This window comes from Ailuropoda melanoleuca, chromosome 1 (assembly GCF_002007445.2).
Source record: "Ailuropoda melanoleuca isolate Jingjing chromosome 1, ASM200744v2, whole genome shotgun sequence".
Taxonomy (NCBI): domain Eukaryota; kingdom Metazoa; phylum Chordata; class Mammalia; order Carnivora; family Ursidae; genus Ailuropoda; species Ailuropoda melanoleuca.
In genome coordinates this window covers 65081226-65101392 of record NC_048218.1, presented here as the reverse complement: position 1 = coordinate 65101392, position 20167 = coordinate 65081226, and the positions used below count along the sequence as shown (strand labels likewise).

General features: G+C 35.6%; 1 protein-coding gene across 1 annotated transcript in view; it reads right to left on the bottom strand.

Moving 5' to 3' along the window:
- Positions 1-19723, bottom strand: part of SEC22A (SEC22 homolog A, vesicle trafficking protein) — a 39531-nt gene extending 19808 nt beyond the window's left edge. Inside the window, exons 1-3 of the mRNA XM_034659551.1 lie at positions 19541-19723; positions 18198-18392; positions 2905-3020 (exon numbers count right to left, since the gene is read on the bottom strand). Coding sequence (XP_034515442.1) covers positions 2905-3020; positions 18198-18392; positions 19541-19676 — 447 coding nt within the window. The 5' untranslated portion in view covers positions 19677-19723. The remainder of the gene's footprint in view (positions 1-2904; positions 3021-18197; positions 18393-19540) is intronic.
- Between the last annotated feature and the right edge of the window lie 444 nt (positions 19724-20167).

The window sequence follows — 20167 nt, the reverse complement described above, 5'->3', positions numbered from 1 at the left end:
CAGTCATATTTCTTCTTTCCAAATCTGTATGCCTTCTGTTTTCTTGTCTTACTGCATTAACTAGGTTTCCCAGTACACTGTAGAATAGGAATGGTTAGAGGGGACAGCCTTGTCTTGTTCCTGATCTTAGGGAGGAAGCATCTTGTTTCTCAAAAAGTATGGACTGTAGGGTTTCTGCAGATGTTCTTTATCAAACTGAGGAAGCGCCCCTTTATTCCTAGTTTGTGGTGAGTTCGTGAACAGGTACTGGATTTTGTCAAATGCTTTTTCTGCATCCACAGACATGATCATAGGATTTTTCTTCATTAGCCTGTTGATGTGATGGATTACAATAACTGCTGAATGTTGCACCAGCCTTTCATACCTGGAATAAATCCCACTTGTCTGTGGTATATAATTCTTTCTATACATCATTGGGTTCAATTTGCTAATATCTTGTTGAGGAGTTTTCCATCTATGTTCATGAGTTACATTGGTCTGTAATGTCTTTTTTATGTATCAACAGGCTGACAAATCTCAGAGCCATCAGTTACACGTAAGTGGTAATCAGTTTAATCAGATTATTGCTCTTCTGAAACCTAAACAACTGCGATGAGGCAAAGACAATACTGCGCAGAGGGAAAACATGAAACACTCAGCAATCAAGGCAGGCATCAGCCAGCCGTAACAGCTCAAAGCATGAAAAGCTGTAGTTTATACTATTTTCCTTAGTTTTGAAGTTGTGAATCAGGGGACGGAGAAGGAAGGAATCAGTCCAGGAAGATGAGGGATAAAATGTCTGAGCGCCTGAAAGAAACTATTTTCTTTAATAGGTTTTGTGAGATACAACAGCCTTGTCTGACTTTTAACTTAAAAATAATGGGGGTCTAAGCCCCCGGTTCCTCACTTAGACACTGTCTTCTGGGTCAGTATGGTAAGGCTCTGAAGCACAAAAACTTTTCTCTACCCAGGTCTGCTCCCTCCCCTTATTTAACAATTTGGTAATTTCAAACCCAAGAATTTTTTTTAACCAGAGAAAACCATCTTCACATTTTTGCCAACTCTAAATTATACCACTATTTACTTAATAAGTTCCATAAAGTTAAAAGTTATTAAAATTAATTTTAAAAGAAAAATTTTACATCTCTATCATTCATCTTAACAAATACAGATGCTACACACTACCATACACTAAAAACGTAACTCCTAAAACTAAAAATGTTTATCCCTCTACCACCTAAAGTCATCTACTGTGCGACTTTAGTGGTAAATGTGCCCCATACTCTGAGAAATACTCATCAAATCCAGCCGTCTCCTTCATTTTATAAGTAATGAAACTGAGGACCGAAAGTAAAGTGAGCTATTTATGTGAGCTAATCAGGAGCTGAGCTGGAGCCAACCCTTTCTCTCTTTCCTCCACAAACAAAAACCAACTCTTCACCCACCTATACTACCTGCCACTACATCAACTTTAAAAAAACAAAACAAAAAAAGGGGCGCCTGGGTGGCACAGCGGTTAAGCTTCTGCCTTCGGCTCAGGGCGTGATCCCGGCGTTATGGGCTCGAGCCCCACATCAGGCTCTTCCTCTATGAGCCTGCTTCTTCCTCTCCCACTCCCCCTGCTTGTGTTCCTCTCTCGCTGGCTGTCTCTATCTCTATTGAATAAATAAATAAAATCTTAAAAAAAAAAAAAAAAGGAAGAGGCTATCTTATTTATTAACTTTTCAGTCAGCTTTCTTCAAATTGCCTTTTTTTCTTTTTGGCAGGCTGTCTAACTGGCTCAAAACTGAACTTCTGCTGGAATAAAGCTGACCTGGCTAGGGGACAGGGACAGGAACACCAAAGGACAGCAGCCAGCTGTCCTGTGCCTGAAAGGGAAGAGGGCTTTACCTGAGGGTTCAGGATGTTTGAAAAAAGAACTGAAAAGTCATGAGAAGCATCCTCTACCCACTCAAGGGACAGCTCAGCTGCCTGGAACCTGTGATGTCCTCTGCTGTCGCCTCCATACAGCTGACGACATTCAGACAGTGCTCAGAATGGTACTCTCAGAGCGTTCCCCAAATTAACAAGCAATTTTAAAAAAGAAAATAAGGTGTGTTAAGTGGGGTTTTACGAATGGTATTCTGAGCTTAATGATGACCAAAAACAGAGAAATAATTTACATGTAGAAGTATAAAAAAAAATTTTTTTTAGAGGAAGTGAACAGAAACAAAGGCAAGGAAAGCTGTCCAGTTTGAAATGTGCTAAACTTTAAGAAAGGAAGTTTCAAAAAGTTTACAAAAAGAGAAAAAGTTAGTATATTCTGATAGCCACAGTCTCTGGAAAAAACTCCACTGGAGAACAAAATAGTGGCAATATCTGAAAAAAATAGTGGTTTCAGGTAGCCACCAACAAAAAGGAAAAAGAACAGATAAAGTGGAAATACACAGAAGTAGGACAAAAACCTGCCCATAAATGCGCCCTTTTTTCTTCCATTCCTCTCTATCCACTCAGATCCTTTTAGGTCCAGCTCACCCCTCCTCCACAAAGCCCCTTTCTCCTATCCTGACTTACACTGACTGCTCCTCTTCCGAACTCTACGTACTTGGCAATTATTCATGTGCCGCTTTTCCCCCTCCCAATTCAACTCTAGGTTCCGAGACAGCAGTGCTCATGTCAGACATACCTTGGTGTCTCCCGAGTACCTATAGTGCCTCCTGCAAGTAAATTAATAAATACGTGCTGAGTCAAAGAAGCCAACTAGAAGCCAACTAGAAGTCTCCCCTTCCTGTAAAAATATTACAGGAAGGGGAGACTAGGGCAGGCATAAAGAACACAGAATCTGAGCATGCACTGTAAACTGTACTATGCCCAAATCAATTCAAATCGAGTTACAAGTAGAATCAACAGGCGCAGTCACCTGAAATTGCAAAAACAGTACAGTACCTGCAAAAGACTTTCTATGGCATGAAAACCTCGAATTAAATTCAGAGCTCCACATAAAAGACTGAGGATAAATGCCACAATCCCTGACAGAGTCGCTGGTTCCAGTCGCTGGTGAGCTGGAAAATAAAAGAAATGGTTAGAAATGAACACCACTATCGCAGGTCAATATCTACACTTACGTAAAATGAAATTCATTGCTCAATTTAAATGGGTCAAACAGATTAATCTTCATAAAGTTATTCATTAACATATTAGTAATTAAATATTTTTTTATTTATTTTTTTTTTTTAAAGATTTTATTTATTTATTTGACAGAGATAGAGACAGCCAGTGAGAGAGGGAACACAAGCAGAGGGAGTGGGAGAGGAAGAAGCAGGCTCATAGCAGAAGAGCCTGATGTGGGGCGATCCCGCAACGCCGGGATCACGCCCTGAGCCGAAGGCAGACGCTTAACCGCTGTGCCACCCAGGCGCCCCTTAAATATTTTTTTTAAAATGCAAAATGTCTGACATGATAGCTTCACTGCCCTGAACTCAAGTTCAATTAACTTCTTTCTCCCTACATTTTTAATAGACCTCTAATGTGCACCTGGGTTATATAGGCTAAGGAGTTTCACACCTGGCAGTGAATCATGTAAAAAAAAAACCTTACTGCCTAAATAGGTCTACCATTTGCAAGGAGTTGCAAATATTTGCAAAGGTGACTTTGCCTGAAAGATCACTGCATAATTCCTACTTTTTCTGAAAATGATGCTTAGATAACATTTTTAAGGACAAACATAGCTTGCTTTTTCTAAGCAAAACTCTCCCTTATTTGGGTTCCAGGGCTATAAATATCATTGGCTGTAGGTGAAAGCTCCCATCTAATCACCAATCTGAACTTCACAATAGAATAGTCTCATAGCTATGAAGTTCCTGATCTCTGAAGACCACTTGAAGACCACTACATATGATAAAATACTAGCTGAGGAAGTGACCACTTCATCTTCACAAATACATCCCCTTATCTGTCAGAGCTCCAGCAATGTAAGACATTTAGTTATACAACAGTTTCACTTTATCATTATCTTGGGCTTCATAGAATTAACAACTGAGTCTAAATGAAAATACAAAACTAAATACATCATCATCTAGACGTCAAAAAGGAGACAGAGGGAAAGGCAGGACAACACAACTACAGTCAGATCATTTTATTTAAATCACTGAAGTATAAAAGCCCTAACAATGAAGTTAATGAGGTGGAACATTAATATAAGGAAAGGCTTAAATCTTTGCAACTTATATTCAGCCATTACAGCAGAAAAGCTTCCCTAAACAGTACAGAGAAACACAAAACCCGGCGTATCACAAGAAAGTATTTGTTCCTCAAGTTCTGCAGAAAATGCTAAGATGGGAAACATTTTCTCAAGTTTTTTCTATGCCCAAGCTGATTGCTGGGTCTCTCAATTTCCTTGAGATTTTAATATGAAAACAAAAAATTAAATCTCTGTGAAGTATTAATACCAAGTTTTATATCAGTAGAGGAAAAAAAACTTCACATTCTAAAAATCTATCCAACTAGTCTACCAATTAGTCATGTTTTGTATCCCCTCTCCACACCCTCTCAGTAGTAAGGGAAAACTGGCCTCTAATAAAAAGAAATCCTTAATATGAGCCTCAAGCATAAAACTACCTGACAACTAAACAGATTACATAAATCGTATTTCTGAAGTATACAAGTTTACCTTACCAAAAAACCCAAATAATATTCTGTATTATAACTAAAAAATCTTAACTGTTTATGGTCAAGTAAAGTATGGCCATTCTTGAATGGGAAAATATTACCATTTTAATGTGTTGATCAGTGTCTAAGAAATAAATAATATGACTATATAAATTGAATATTAAGTTTCTAATATTTATCTCTTGGCCTTAGAGCACTCTCTTTATAATTACAATATACCATTTGTTATTAAAATTATTTCAAAATGACCAGAAATATTTTTAAAAACATGAAAGCAAATGACAAGCCTCTTTTAACAAAGACAAGACATGTATTATGCTGAAGGACAGGCTGGAGCTGTGCCAAATCACTGTGGGAAAGAAATTCTGAAGTGGAGATCCACCCACTCCCACCCTATCTCTCTCCCTTGGACCTGTGGGAATGGTTACCAAGAGAAAACTCCCATCTGCATACAACATGAGGATGATACTCCCTAAGGACAATTTCTCATGTTAACAACTGAACAAGACATTTAATCACATTTTAATGTATTATGTGATATCTGCTACTTTCTATTTCAGTACAACAAATTTTAGATTCATTGTAATCCACAAATGTTTACTTCACACTTCAATTTGGCACCATGATAGGTACTATCACATTTTCCTCCCACTCCTTTCCCTCCTGACCAACACCTGCACTTCCCCACATGGCCCTGGGTTGTGTAGTGTGCACCCTTCTCTTGGGATCTGAGTATAACAACCTTTTCAGTGGTAGCTGTCTCTTGATCTGTTGGCCTTGCCATACCTATAATAATAATAAAATCTATACTTTTTTAAAAAGAGTGGTTTATATAAATGTATCCATGTGTCTAAACCATATAGCAAAGATTTGTGCATTTTAATATATGCAAATTTCCTTTATAAAAGAAAGAACCAGAGGGGCGCCTGGGTGGCTTAGTTGATTAAGCTCAGATCATGATCCCAGGATCCTGGGATCCTGAGCCCTGCATCAGGCTCCCTGCTCCATGGGGAGCCTGCTTCTCCCTTTCCTTCCCATTTGTGCTCTATCTCGGTCTCTCTCTCAAATAAATAAAATCTTAAAAAATAAAAATAAAAAAGAACTACAGAAGTAAATTATCAAGTAGATGAGTGGATAGTGGGTGGGGATACAGATGAAAGAAGAATGGCAAAATGTTTTTTGGTTGTTTTTTTTTTTTCAAGATTTTATTTATGTGACAGAGAGAGAGGGAACACAAGCAGGGGGAGTGGGAGAGGGAGAAGCAGGCTTCCTGCTGAGCAGGGAGCCCGATGTGGGGCTCGATCCCAGAACGCTGGGATCATGACCTGAGCTGAAGGCAGACGCTTAACCGACTGAGCCACCCAGGCGCCCCAAGAATGGCAAACTGTTGATATAGTTATTATAATTGGGTGACAGGCACATAAAAGTTCATTATACTACTGTTTACTCTGTAGCTTTTTAAAAGTTCTCCATGATAAAATGTTTTAAAAAGAAAATAAAAAGGGCAAAAGTAGGACATAGTGTTTAACCTAACATATTGACCCCTATGATAGACAGCAGAACATTTGTAGACTTTAGAAAATTGTAGAAAAAATTCATGTTAGACTGCGGGGGGAGGGGTCAAAAGGTCAGAAAAAGTCAAGAAACCAAAAGTAAGATACTCTAACAGAAAAAAGGCCTGAAAAGTAATGTCTGTCAAGTAACTCTTACCAGATTCCAAAATAAAGTAAATAATTTTATTTAGGAAAACATACTTAAACTCAGAGACTATAGAATATTACCCAGGCTTCATCTGGATTAAAAGAAAATTTTATGTTAATATTAAAATAAGCTCTAATTGTGAATTACTTTAAAAACTTCTCTTTCTTAAAACTTCTTTCTCTCTCTTTCTTAAAACAATTATCAAATCCCAGATTTCCCCCCATTTTCCCAGTGTCTGCTGTCTGGTGATCCAGGATACCCGCAGACTACAGGTCAGAGTGGGGACTTACCGAAGTCAAACAATACATGAACTTTCTAACAGAATTTTCTCTTGGTAGGTCAAGTTAGATGGACCCCTACCCCAAATTAAAGATTAATTTTCTAGATCCTGAGTGTGTACATTAATGGACAGATAATTCTGGCAGCAACACTGACTGCCAGACCTGTGGAATTAGAACTATGAGAGAAGGAAAGGCCAACGGAAGCCATGGAGCTTCCCCCACCCGAACATCATCAAAATATTAATCCCTAAGGTAGATGCACAAGTCAGTGTCACCATCCAAGGCTTATTAAAATATGCACAGATAGCGATTCCTACTACACACTCATTTAACTCTCCAATTTAAGGCTCCAAAATTAGAGTGTCTTAGAGGACGACAACAGATTACTGTGGGTTCCAACTACACATACTTTTCCAGATGCAGTCTCCATATGAAACAATCAATTAATTCCATGACATGTAGGTACTCATTTGCTAACACTTTCTTCTTTACCCTAATAAACAGAGAAAATCAGAAGCATTTTGCTTTTATCTGATAAAGATAGCAGTACACAGGGGCACCTGGGTGGCTCAGTTGATTAAGCAGCCAACTCTTGATTTTGGCTCGTCATGATCTCTGGGTTGTGAGACTGAGCCCTACATCAGGCTCCACACTGAGCATGGAGTCTGCTTGGGATTCTCTCTCCCTCTCCCCTCCCCCCAGCACTCACTCGTGCTCCCCCCCAAAAAAAGAGAGACAGAGAGGGCAGTACATTTACTATATTGTCACAAGGTTTTGTCAACTCTAAGCCAGAGATTAGTCTATAGCAGGGGTTGGCGAACTATGACCCACAGGCCAAATCCAACCCACAACCTATTTTTGTAAATAGAGCTTTACTGCAACACAGCCTTACCTATTCTTTTACACATTATCTATGGTTGTTTTCATACCATACCAGCAGAGTGAAGTAGTTGCAACAGAGACCATATAGCCTATAAAAGCTAAAATATTGCTATCTGGACGTTTACAGAAAATGTTTGCTGACTCTTGGCCTACAAGGACCCAACACGTCATGGAACATTATATTGATCCACTTTGTTGATAACCTCATGCTGACAGGATCTGGAGAACAGACAGTAGATACCTTGGGATGGAAAATAATAACAAAATTATAGGAGCCTACACCTCAGTCAAGTTTCTAGAGTATACTGAATGTAAAGATCAAGTTGCACCTTGCAACCCATACCACTAAGAAAAGATATGCTGCTGAGTAGGCCTTTCTAGATTTCAAAAGCAACATTATAAGACTTGGGTATACTGCTCCAACATGTTTACTGAATAGCAATGGCTGAAGAGGGCCAAAGCAACAGAAAGATCAAGACTGCATTACAGGACACTTTGCCACTCAGCCCTTACGGCTCACAGATCTAACTAATGGTGTTCAAAATATCTGTGGAAGATAGAGATAATGTTCTGAGTCTGTAGCAAATTTGGAAAGAAGAATCATAAAAGAGGCTCCTGGGTTTTGATGCAATGACATGGTCCTTAGGCAAAAAGAAAAATGTTTTCATTTCAAGAACTAGTTCCTGGCTTGCTTGTTGGCCATGGCAGAAACTATTAGCCCTACCATGAAATATCAGGTATATACTATAAACCCTAAAGCACCCATAAAAACAAACAAATGAAAAGAAGAGGTATAATAAGTCAACCAAAAATAGAAAATGGATCAAAAAATAACTTAAAGGAAAGCAGAAAAAGAGAGAAAGGTGACTAAAAACAGATGGGATAAAAAGAAAACAAACAGCCATGATGGTAGGTCTAAACCCAACCATATCAGGGCACCTAACTGGCTAGTCAGTGAAGCATACGACTCTTGATCTTGGGGTTGTGGTTTCAAGCCCCATGAGGGGGTGTCGAGATTACTTAAAAATAAAATCTTAAAAAAAAAAACCAAAACCCAACCACATTAATAATCACATTAAATGTAAGTGGCCTAAACACCTAAATAAAAAAGCAGATATTGTCAAATTGGATTTTTTTCCAACAGACTCAACTAAGTAATACCTAAAAGCAACCATTCTAAGTAGACACAGAAACGTTAAAAGAAAAAAAAGACGGAAAAAGATACACCATTCCAATACTACTTAAAGAAGTTAGAGTGGCTATATTAATAAAGTATATTGCAGAACTAAGACTATTACTAGGTATAAAGAAGGTCATTTCAAAGTGACAAAGAAGTCCATGCACCAAAAAACAATCCTAAATATTTAACAAGCTTTAAAATATATAAAATAAAAACTGACAGACCTAAAAGGAGAAAGATATAATTTCACAAATACAGTCAGTGTTCAACACCACTTTCTCAATAATTGAGAGTCGACAGAAAATCAGAAAGGATATTAAAGATTTGAACAATATCAACCAACTTGATCTAAATGACATCTACAGAACTCCACCCTACAATAATAGAATACACATTCTTTTCAACACAGAACACAGCAAAAAATTGCTAAGATAGAACATATTCTGGGAGAGTAAAACAAGTCTCAATACATTTAAAAGGATTAGAATCATACAAAATCTGGCATCTGACTTCATGGAGTTAAGTAAGAAATCAGGAAATGAAAGATATCTGGAAAAATCTCTAACTACTTAAAACTATATAACACATTTCTAAATAACTGATGGATCATAAAAGAAACCAAAATGGAAATTAAAAAGCATTTTAAACAGTATGAATGTGAAAATACAATATGTTAAAATTAATGAATGTAGCTACAGCAATATTTAGAGGGAAATATATACTACTAAATGCCTATTTAAAAAGAAGATCTCAAATAAAAAATAACCTCCACCTTTTTTTTTTAAAATAACCTCAACTTCTGCCTTAAGAATCTAGAAAAAGAAGAGCAAAGGTTAAACTCTAAGTGAGCAGAAAACAGCAAATAATAAAGATCAGATCATAAATCAATGAAATAAAAAACAAAAACAATAAAAAGTCAATGAAACCAAAAGCTGGTTCTTTAAGAAAATCAATAAAAATGCTAAGCTATAATAAAAATGATCAGAAGAAAAATGCAAAAGACAAAAATTTCCAATATCAGAAATGAGAATGGTTGTATCACTACAATTCTACAGATATCAAAGGGATAAAAGAATATTAACTTATGCCAAAAAATTCACTAACTTAGGCAAGATGAACATATTCATTCAAAAAAAACAAACTACTAAAACTCACTCAAGAAACAGATAACTTGAGGGGCTCCTGGGTGGCACAGTGGTTAAGCGTCTGCCTTCGGCTCAGGGCGTGATCCTGGAGTTCTGGGATCGAGCCCCACATCAGGCTTCCTCTGCTATGAGCCTGCTTCTTCCTCTCCCACTCCCCCTGCTTGTGTTCCCTCTCGCTAGCTGTCTCTCTCTCTGTCAAATAAATAAATAAAATCTTTAAAAAAAAAAAACAGATAACTTGAACATCCATCAAAGAAATTGGTTTGTAGTTAAAAACCTTTCCACAAAGAAAACCAGAGGCTCAAAAGGCTTCACCGTACTGAACAAAGAAGAAATAAAAATTCTACAGAAACATTTCCAAAAAATTGAAGAAAAGGGAATATCTCCCAATTTATTCTGAGGCCAATGTTATCCTGATAGCGAAACCAGACAAAAACATTCAAAAAAGGAAAACTATAAACCAGTTCCCACATGAAAACATACATAAAATATCTAAATAAAATTTCAGCAAACTGAATCTCACAATATACAAAAAGGATATTATGACCAAAAGAAAAAGTAGCTCCAAACATTAAGCTTATCTCCATAGGCCTCCACCCTCTTCTGTACTCCAGTAAGTTTTAGTAATCTTGTTGGATATCCAAAGACTTCAAGAAGATTATATTTTAAATTAAATTCTATATCATATTAGACCTACATATTCTTTTTTTTTTTAGACCTACATATTCTATAGTATATATACATTCCATTCAGCTTTCCTACATGTATTTTGTGGAACTATTGGTCTGAACTGCCTACTCCATCACTACTGGACATAGAAGTCTTCAAAGTAATAACTCATTTATTACTGATTTTAAAAATTGAGATATAATCTGAATACAATAAAATTCACCCTTTAAAAGTATATAATTCAGGGGCATCTGGGGGACGCAATTGGTTAAGCATCCGACTCTTGATTTCAGCTCAGGCCATGATCTCAGGGTTGTGAGATCAAGCCCCACATTGGGCTCTGTACTGAGCATGGAGCCTGCTTAAGATTCTCTCTCTCCTCAACAATGAATCATGGAACACTACATCAAAAACTAAGGATGTACTGTATGGTGACTAACATAACATAATAAAAAATTAAAAAAAAAAAAAGAAAAAGATTCTCTCTCCTTCTCCCTCTGCCCTGCCCCTACTTGGAAGTGCACGTGTGCTCTCTCTAAAAAGAAAAGTATGTAATTCAGAAGTTTTTAGTATTTACAGAATTGTGCAATCATTATCTAATTCCACAATCTTCATCACCTCAGAAAGAAATCTCATAACCATTAATAGTCACTGCCTAGTTCCCTGTACCCCTCCAGCTCCCTGTACCCCAACCATTAAGCTACTATCTGTCTCTATGGATTTGCCTACTCTGGACATTTTGTATAAATGAAATTATAAATATATGGCCTTTTGTATCTGGCTTCTCTCATTTAGCATAATGTTTTTAAGATTCATCCATGTTGTATCATGCATCAATACTTCATTCCTTTTTTACTCCTTAATATTCTGTTTGCATGTATACACCATATTTTGTTTATTCATTCATCAGATAATGGACGTTTGGGTTATTTCAACTTTTTGGCTTCTATGAATAATAGTGCTATAAATATTCATATACACATTTTTATTTCAGACTTATATTTTCAACTCTCTGCGGTATGTACCCAGGAGTAGAATTGTGAGGTCATGTGGTAACTCTGTATTTACCTTTTTGAGGAACTTCCAAAGTATCTTCCAAAGCAATTCACCATTTTGCAACCCTACCAACATTACAGGAGGGTTCCAATTTCTCCATATCCTTGCTAATCCTTGCTACTATGTTTTAAAACTAAAGCCATCCTAGTGGGTGTGAAGTGGTATCTCCTTATCATTTTGCTTTCCATTTCACTATGACTAATAATGTGGAACATCTTTTCATGTGTTAATAAGCCAGTTGCACATTTTCTTTGTACAAGTATATATTCAAATCCTATTCTCATTTTAAAATTGATTATCTTTTTATTGTTATTGTTGTGTTACTTATATATTCTGGACACAAATCTCTTAGCAAATATATGACTTATCTGTGGATTATCTCCAATTTATTGATAGTGTCTGTAGAAGAATAAAATTAACTTTGGGGGCATCTGGGTGGCTCAGTCAGTTAAGCGTTAAGCATCTGACTCTTCATGTAAACTCAGTTCTTGATCTCAGGGTTATGATTTCAAGCCCTGCATTGGGCAGCTCCACACTGACCATGAAGCCTACTTAAAAAAAAAAAAAAACTTTTTTAAAACTTTGATGAAGCTCACCTTAATTTTTTCTTTTTTCACTGTGCATTTGGCATCAAATTTAAAAAACCACTGCCTATTACACAGTCCCAAAGATTTACATCTATGGTTTCTTCTAAGAGTTGTATAGATTTAGCAGTTAAATTTAGGTCTTTGATCCATTTTTAGTTTTTAAAAATTTTATGAGGTAGGGGTCCAACTTCATTCTTTTGCATGTGGACATCCACTCGCCCCAGCATCATTTGCTGAAAAGTCTATTCTTTCACCACTGTCTTGGCATCCCTATTAAAAATTGACTGTTAAGTAAGGGTTCATGTCTGTTTGGAAGTGTTAGTCCTCCAATCTTATTCTTTTTCAAGATTATTTTGACTATTTTTGGTCCCTTGTATTTCCAAATGAATTTTAGGATCAGCTTGTCAATTTCTGCCAAAAAGAGAGCTAAAATTTTCATAGAGATTTTACTGATTCTACATATCAACTGGAGAAGTACAGCCAGCGTTAACAATATTGTCTTCTAATCTATGAACATGGGACCACTTTCCACTAACTTAGGTTTTTTAAATTTCTATGTTTTGTAGTTTTCATTGTAAGAAATTTTCTTTCTTTTAAATTGCAAACAATACAAAGTATAATCCGTTTTGTTTCAGCCAGTAGTTGCTAGGATTTTCTTCATTTCATTTTCAGATTGTTCATTACTAGTATATAGAACATAACTGATTTTTGTATATTGATCATGTATCCTGCAACCTTGCTAAAGTCATTGATTTTAATAGTTTATTTTTAGTGGAATCTTTAGGATTTTCTATATTCAAGATCATATCATATATGAAGTTATTTTATTTCTCCCTTTGCAATCAGATTTTTTTTTTCCTCTTCCTTGCTTAACTGCCCTGTCTAGAACCTCAAATACTATGTTGAATAGAACTAGTGAGGGGCACCTGGGTGGTGTCAGTCAGTTAAGCATCTGATTCTTGGTTTCAGTTTGGGTCTGACCTCGGAGTCGTGAGCTCAAGCCCAATTTTGGGCTTCTCACTCAGCATGGAGTCTGCTTGAGTTTCTTTCTCCCCTTGCCCCCCACTAACACTCACTTACACTCTCTCAAATAAATAAATCTTAAAAGAAAAAAAAAAAGAACTACCAAGAGCAGACATCCTTGTCTTGTTCCCCATCTTAGGAGAAAGCATCAGTCTTTCACCATTACATCTGAGTTTAGCTGTGGGTTTTTTGCAGATGCCTTTTATCAGGCTGAACAAGTTTTTTCTATTCCTAGTTTGTTGAGTATTTTTAATAATGAAACTCTATTACTTTTTAAAATGCTTTTTCTTCATTTACTGAGATGACCATATGATTTTGTTTTTTATTCTATTGATATTGTATATATTAACTGATTTTCAGATATTAAACCAACCCTACACTGCTAGATTAATCCCACTTGGTCATGGTATATAGTAATTTTTATGTGGCTGGATTTGGTTTGCTGGCATTTTTTGGAGGACTTCTGTCCATATTTATAAGAGATATTATTAATCTGTAGTTTTCTTTTCTTGTGATGTCTTTATCTAGTTTTGGATTAGGATAATACCAGCCTTAAAGAATGGGTTGAAAAGTGTTCCCTCTCTTCAGTTTTTTTTTGGAACAGTTTCTAAAGAATTAGTTAATTCTTAAACTGGTAAAATTCTCCAGTGAAGCCATTTCAACCTAGGGTTTTGTCAGTGGTTCCTTTTCCTTTTCTCCCTTTCTTTCTTTCTTTTTTAAATATTTCCTTTCTGGAATTTTATTTTTTATTTTTTTTTTATTTGACAGAGAGAGAGAGTGTGTACACACAAGCAGAGGGAGCAGCAGAGGTAGAGGTAGAAGCAGGCTCCCTCTGAGCGCGGAGCCTGATGTGGGGCTTGATCCCAGGACCCCGGATCACGACCTGAGCCAAAGGCAGACACTTAACTGACTGAGCCACCCAGGCGCCCCAGTAGTTTCTTATTAGTAATTAAACCCTATTCTTGGATACAGTTTATTCAGATTATTTATTTCTTCTTGAGTCAGTTTTAGTAGTTTGTGTATTTCTAAGAATATGCCCGTTTCATGAAAGTTGTCTGATCCACTGGCATACGACTGTTCGGTGTCCTTTAAAATCCTTTATTTTGTGGGGCGCCTAGGTGGCACAGCAGTTAAGCATCTGCCTTTGGCTCAGGGCGTGATCCCGGCGTTATGGGATCGAGCCCCACATCAGGCTCTTCCTCTATGAGCCTGCTTCTTCCTCTCCCACTCCCCCTGCTTGTGTTCCCTCTCTCGCTGGCTGTCTCTGTCTTCGAATAAATAAATAAAATCTTTAAAAAAATAAAATAAAAGCCTTTATTTTGTAAGATCAGTAGAAATGTCCTTTCATTTCTGATTCTAGTAATTTCTTTTTTCTTGGTCAATCTAGCTAAAGGTTTGTTAATTTTGTTTATCTTTTCAAAGAACTAGTCTTTGGTTTTATTGATTTTTCTCTATTCTGCTATTTTCTATTACGTATTCATCTCTGCCCTAATCTTAATTATTCCCTTTCTCCCCTTTATTTGCTTTTTTTTCTAGTATCTTTAGGCAGATGGTTAAAGTATTCATTTGAGATCTTCCTTTTAAAAAAATATAGGTATTTATAGCAATAAAATTTCCTCTAAGTACAACTTTAGCTATATCTCAGATTTTGTTATACAGTGTATTCATCTTCATTCATCTCCAATTATAAATTCCCCTTTTGATTTCTTCTTTGGCCCATTTATTATTTAGGAGTGTATTGTTTAATTTCCATACATTTATGAGTTTCCCAAATTCCTTTGTTACTAATTTCTAATTTCATTCCACTGTAGTTACAGAATATACTTTGTATTATTCTTAGCCTGTTAAATTTACGAAGTTCTTGTCTTTTAATGGCTTAGCATAAAATCTATCCTGGAGGAGAATGTTCCCTGTACGCTTAAGAATATATTCTCTAATGTTGAATGGGATATTCTATAGTTTGTAAGATCTAGTTGGTTTATGGCATTGTTCAAATCTTCTGTTTCCTTGTTTATCTTCTGCCTAGTTCTATCCATTATTCAAAGTAGGGTGTTAAGTCTTCAACCATTACTGTTTAATTGTCTATGTCTCCCTTCATTTCTGGCAGATTTTGCTTCATATATTTGGGAGCTCTGTTGTTAAATGCACCTATGTTTATAATTCTTACACATTAATCATAGACTTTTTACCATTATAAAATGTCCTCTTTGTCTCTAGTAGCAATTTTTGTCCTAAAACCCACTTTGTCTAATATCAAAAAGCCACTCTACCTCTCTTTTGGTTGCTACTTGCATTATGGTTTTTTTAAAATTCCTTTTACTTTCAATCTATTTCCACCTTTTGATTTTTTAATCCACTTTTATAATGTCCAACTTTTGATGGAATGTTTCATCCATTCACATTTTTAAATCCAATCTCATTAATTATTGACAGAGCAGATTTACCAATGCCACTTTACTTATTTCTATATGTCTCATGCCTTTTGCTCTATTTCTCCTTTATCATTGCATTAAGTGAATGTTTTATACTGCAGGACTTTAATTTCTTTAATGATTTTCACTATTTGTCAAGTGATTTGCTTAGTGGCTACTCTAGGACTTGCCATGTACATCTTTTCAGAAATAGCTTCATATTTATACTAACTTAATTCCAATGAGCTATAGAAACATTACTCCTATAGAGCTCTATTGCTTTTCTTCCCTTTCTGTGGTATTGTTGTATACAAATTACATTTATAAACATTACAAACCCCAAAATACATTGTTAAAATTATTACTTTACATAATTTTATGTCTTTTAGAGAAGCTAAGAGGACAACAATTATATTTTTATAAGTTTTATTAATATGAATTCTTATTACTTCTGGCTTTCTCCATTTGTTTCTATGGATTCAAATTACCATATGGAGTCATTTCTTTAGCCCAATGCAGTTTTGCATCCATCCACCTCCTTTGTGCTGTTACGAAAAATTTATCTTACATTTCTACATGTTATAGGCCTAACAATACATTAGTTTTATACACTTGCTTTTTACATCAGTCAACCAAAACAGAGAAGAAGAAAAATGACTGTCTTATAATTACCTTTCCTGTTGCTCTTTGATTTTTTTGGTGTGGATTCAAATTACTGTCTAGATCACTTGTCAGCCTAAAGAACTTCCTTTAGTATTTCTTGTAAGATGAGCCTGCCAGGAACAATTCTCTCAGCTTCTGCTAATCTACAAATGTCTTTATTTCACCTTATTTTTGAAAGCTAGCTTTGCTGGATATAGGATTCTTGACTGATAGTTTTTTCTTTCTTTGAGCATTTTGAACCTGTTGTCCCACTGCTTTCTGACCTCCACTGTTTCTGTTGAGAAGTCACCTGTTAATGTTATTGGGGTTCCCTATAAGCAACAAGTTGTTTTTCTCTCGCTGGTTTCAAGATTTTCCCACTGTCTTGGTCTTTCAGAATTTTTAATATGATTCATCTATTTGTGGATCTCTTGCATGGTTATTTGGAACTCACTGAGCTTCCTGCAGGAGTAATGTTTTTGAGTGAATTTGGAAACCTTTCAGCCATTATTTCTTCAAATACTTTTTCTGCTCCTTTCGTTCTCTCCTCTCCTTCTGGTTCTCCTATCATGCATATGTTGGTGTGCTTAAGTGCTCCACATTTTCCTGAGGTTCTCTTCATTTTTCTTCCTTCTTTTTTCTCTGTTCTTTGGATTACATAATCTCTACTGATCTAGCTTCAAGTCTGCTAACTTTTGCTTCTGTCAGTTCAAATCTACTGCTGAGCCCCACTAGCAAATTTTTTATTTCAGGTATACTGTTCAATTCCAGAAGTTCCATCTTTTTCCTTTTCTTTACAATTTCTATTTCTTTATTAATATTGTCTATTTGATACATCGTCATATCTTCCTTACTTCTTTAATCATGGTTTCCTTTAGTTCTCTGAACATATAGTTAAAATGGCTACTTCAAAGTCTTTGTTAAATCTGACATCTGATCACTCTCAAAGGCAATTTCTATTGCCTGCTTTTCGCCCTAGTATGTGGATTACACTTTCCTCTTCCTCTGCCTGTCTTGTATTTTTTTGTTGGAAATTGGACGTTTTAGAAAACAGATTAAAACAACTATGAGCACTGATCCGCCTCCTCTCTCCTGGGGCTTGTTATTGGTATTTGCCTGTTTTTGTGTTTGTTTCCTGATTGACTGGATTATTTTACTAAAATCTGCATCACCTTTTCTCCCATAATCCGAATTAATCAATCCAAGAAATGTTGTGTTCAGTCCTGAATGCCTCATTTGAAGAATACTAACAAACTAAAGCACACACAGAAGGAACTTCCAGGATGGGGAGGGTTTCAAAATGTTACAGAACAATAAGGCTAAGGAAACTGATTATATCTAAAGTCAATCTGAGTAATAGGATAGAAAAGACACAGAGTTGCTGATTTCAAAGTTCTGAAGTGCTACTTTGGCATAGCTGAAGAGCAGAGAAAAAGTCACAGAACTTAGACAAACAAGTTGGTATTACATGGAATTTTTCAAACAAGCAATTCAACAATGGCATATGCTACCTTATACAATAATGAGGCTTCCATTTTTAAGCAGAAGTTTTCTATCTGTCACAACTGTTGAATATGGTATTTCTTGTTTGGGAGGGTAGGTTTGGTAGATAATCCCATTCTCTTGATAATCAAGAAACCTGGCCTTGAATGTAGCCATTCTGACATAATGCAAAGCACTTCACATGTACATAAATATATATTACAAATAAACTATTATTCACCTCTTGAAAACAAATTATAAAGAAATATTTAAGAAACAATTAAGAAAAATTCTTAAATATTTCCCTAGCAAAGAGTTCCTCTGAGATTGCTATTTAAAAGTTTTTTCCTGATTTAGTCACATATCTGGTGGATTACTGTATAAACCATTGGGAGAATTACTTTAAATTTCTATTCCTGTACTTGTGTTAAAATATTAGAATAAAGTAATTCCTTTACAAGAATTACTCAGTTCTTACAAAAGTCTTTTTTAATGAAATAAATGAAACTCACCAGAAGAAATCTTACCAGAACCTTTACAGTCAACAGAAAATGCAGATGTGACTCCATTGGCCGACCCCAGTTCACACATGGAAATTTGATAAGGGGGCCTCAGCTTGATTTCCATCTGCATGTCAGACAGATTTATCTTTGTTGAAAGAGACCTGGGATTATTATATCGCTGCTTGGTCCTCTGAATGAAATTATCTATGTAAAATAAAAAATAAATTTCCTTGCAGTCACTTGTTAATTAAATAATTTGAGAGTGTGACATTTATGGAATAAATTCTGCAGATCAACAGTTTAATTTGTTGTCCAAAACTACTCAATTTGCTGTGGAATATTCAAATATTATTTGTGTTTAATAGTTAATATATCATGGAGTCATCAGTGTTTCACTCTAGAAATTATATTCTAGAAATAATTATAAGTAAAATAAAGATTTAACACTACGTGACTGTGAGATATTTTCTACTATTATATTCACTTCAAGGAATTACTTTAAATTTTTACAAACCCCCCCAAAAACAGCTTTAATTTTAAACCAAAGTCTTACTTTTTATAGGGATTCATCTCTCATAAAATATCAAGTCTGTCTGTATTTACCAATTATAATTACGTAAGAACATACACTGTAAATTGCATGTTCTTATAAATCTGTTTTTTTATTGCTTACACCATTAGAATGTATGTTTTAAAAAACAAATTTAATGAAATTAATAAAAGACATTTTTCTAAATATCTTCCAATTTTACTTTCATTATTTACAACTTGGTTTTTCTTTTTTCTCCTAGTACACCAGGAGTCAAGCAAACTAATGCCCAGAGGCCAAATTGAACCTGCTGATTGCTTATGTAAATAAAGTTTTATTGGAATATAACTATACTCATTCATTTACGTATTGCCTATGGCTGCTTTCAAGCCAAAATGGCAGGGATGAGTAGTTGTGACAGAGACCATATGGTCCTTAAAGCTTAAAATATGTACTATCTGGTACTTTCCAGCAAATGTTTGCCAACCTCCGTTCTACATTAAGCAGACTATAAAAGATTATCACATAAACACAGAATTCTGAATCTCTGGCTTATAAATTTCTCATTGAGAAATTGTCCCCTGGGATTGATTCTTTGTGCCAATAATCACAATCCCCTCCACAGCCCAAACACATTTTTTTTCAAATAGGCACCTAAATGAAGAAGTTGCTATAATTTTTAGACCATTTGTCAAATTATTCAATCCAAAGCAAGGTAGCAGAATTTTCTGAGTTTTTCCCCTGGCCCCCAGTATTATATGAAGAATCGCTTATGACTAGATGGAGACAGGATAATGAAAAGGAAAAAAAATCAGGCCCTTACCAAATTCAATGAAACAGTATGGTCTGACAGCAGTATTTGTCTTCATCATGTTATAAGTAGTAATGAACTCCTTCTGAAGCTCATCCAGGAAAGAGAAGGCCAGAACATTTGGGTAATTTTCAGTGCACAACATCATGTAGCTCACTCCCAGAGAGCTAATAAAACTATAGTGTAAAAAACATTGGTTTTAAAATTTCAAATTAAACCAAGGTAACTCGTTGCTTCAAAAGACTGGTTCTATACACCATAAACTGCTGCTACAGTGGCAATGATGATATTAACATTTATTATATATTCCAGCAAAAAAAATTAAAGAAACCAAATATAATACTACTTTCAGTTGCAGTTAAAAACAGTAGACAAAAAAATAGAATATACATACAGATGGACACACACTATAATTCTAACACTTCAGTTATTTATCACGGGGTAGAAATCAGGGGAAAGAATATACAAATATGTAAGAGTTAGATAGCTTAATATTTAACTATTCAACCTAGTGGGGCTTAATCCTGTTTGAATCAAGAACTCTTCAGAGAGTCTGATTAAAGTTATGGACACTCTCCTCAGAAAACTGTCCAGACACAAAACCTGGCACACAATTTCAGGTTGGTCACGGACCTCCCG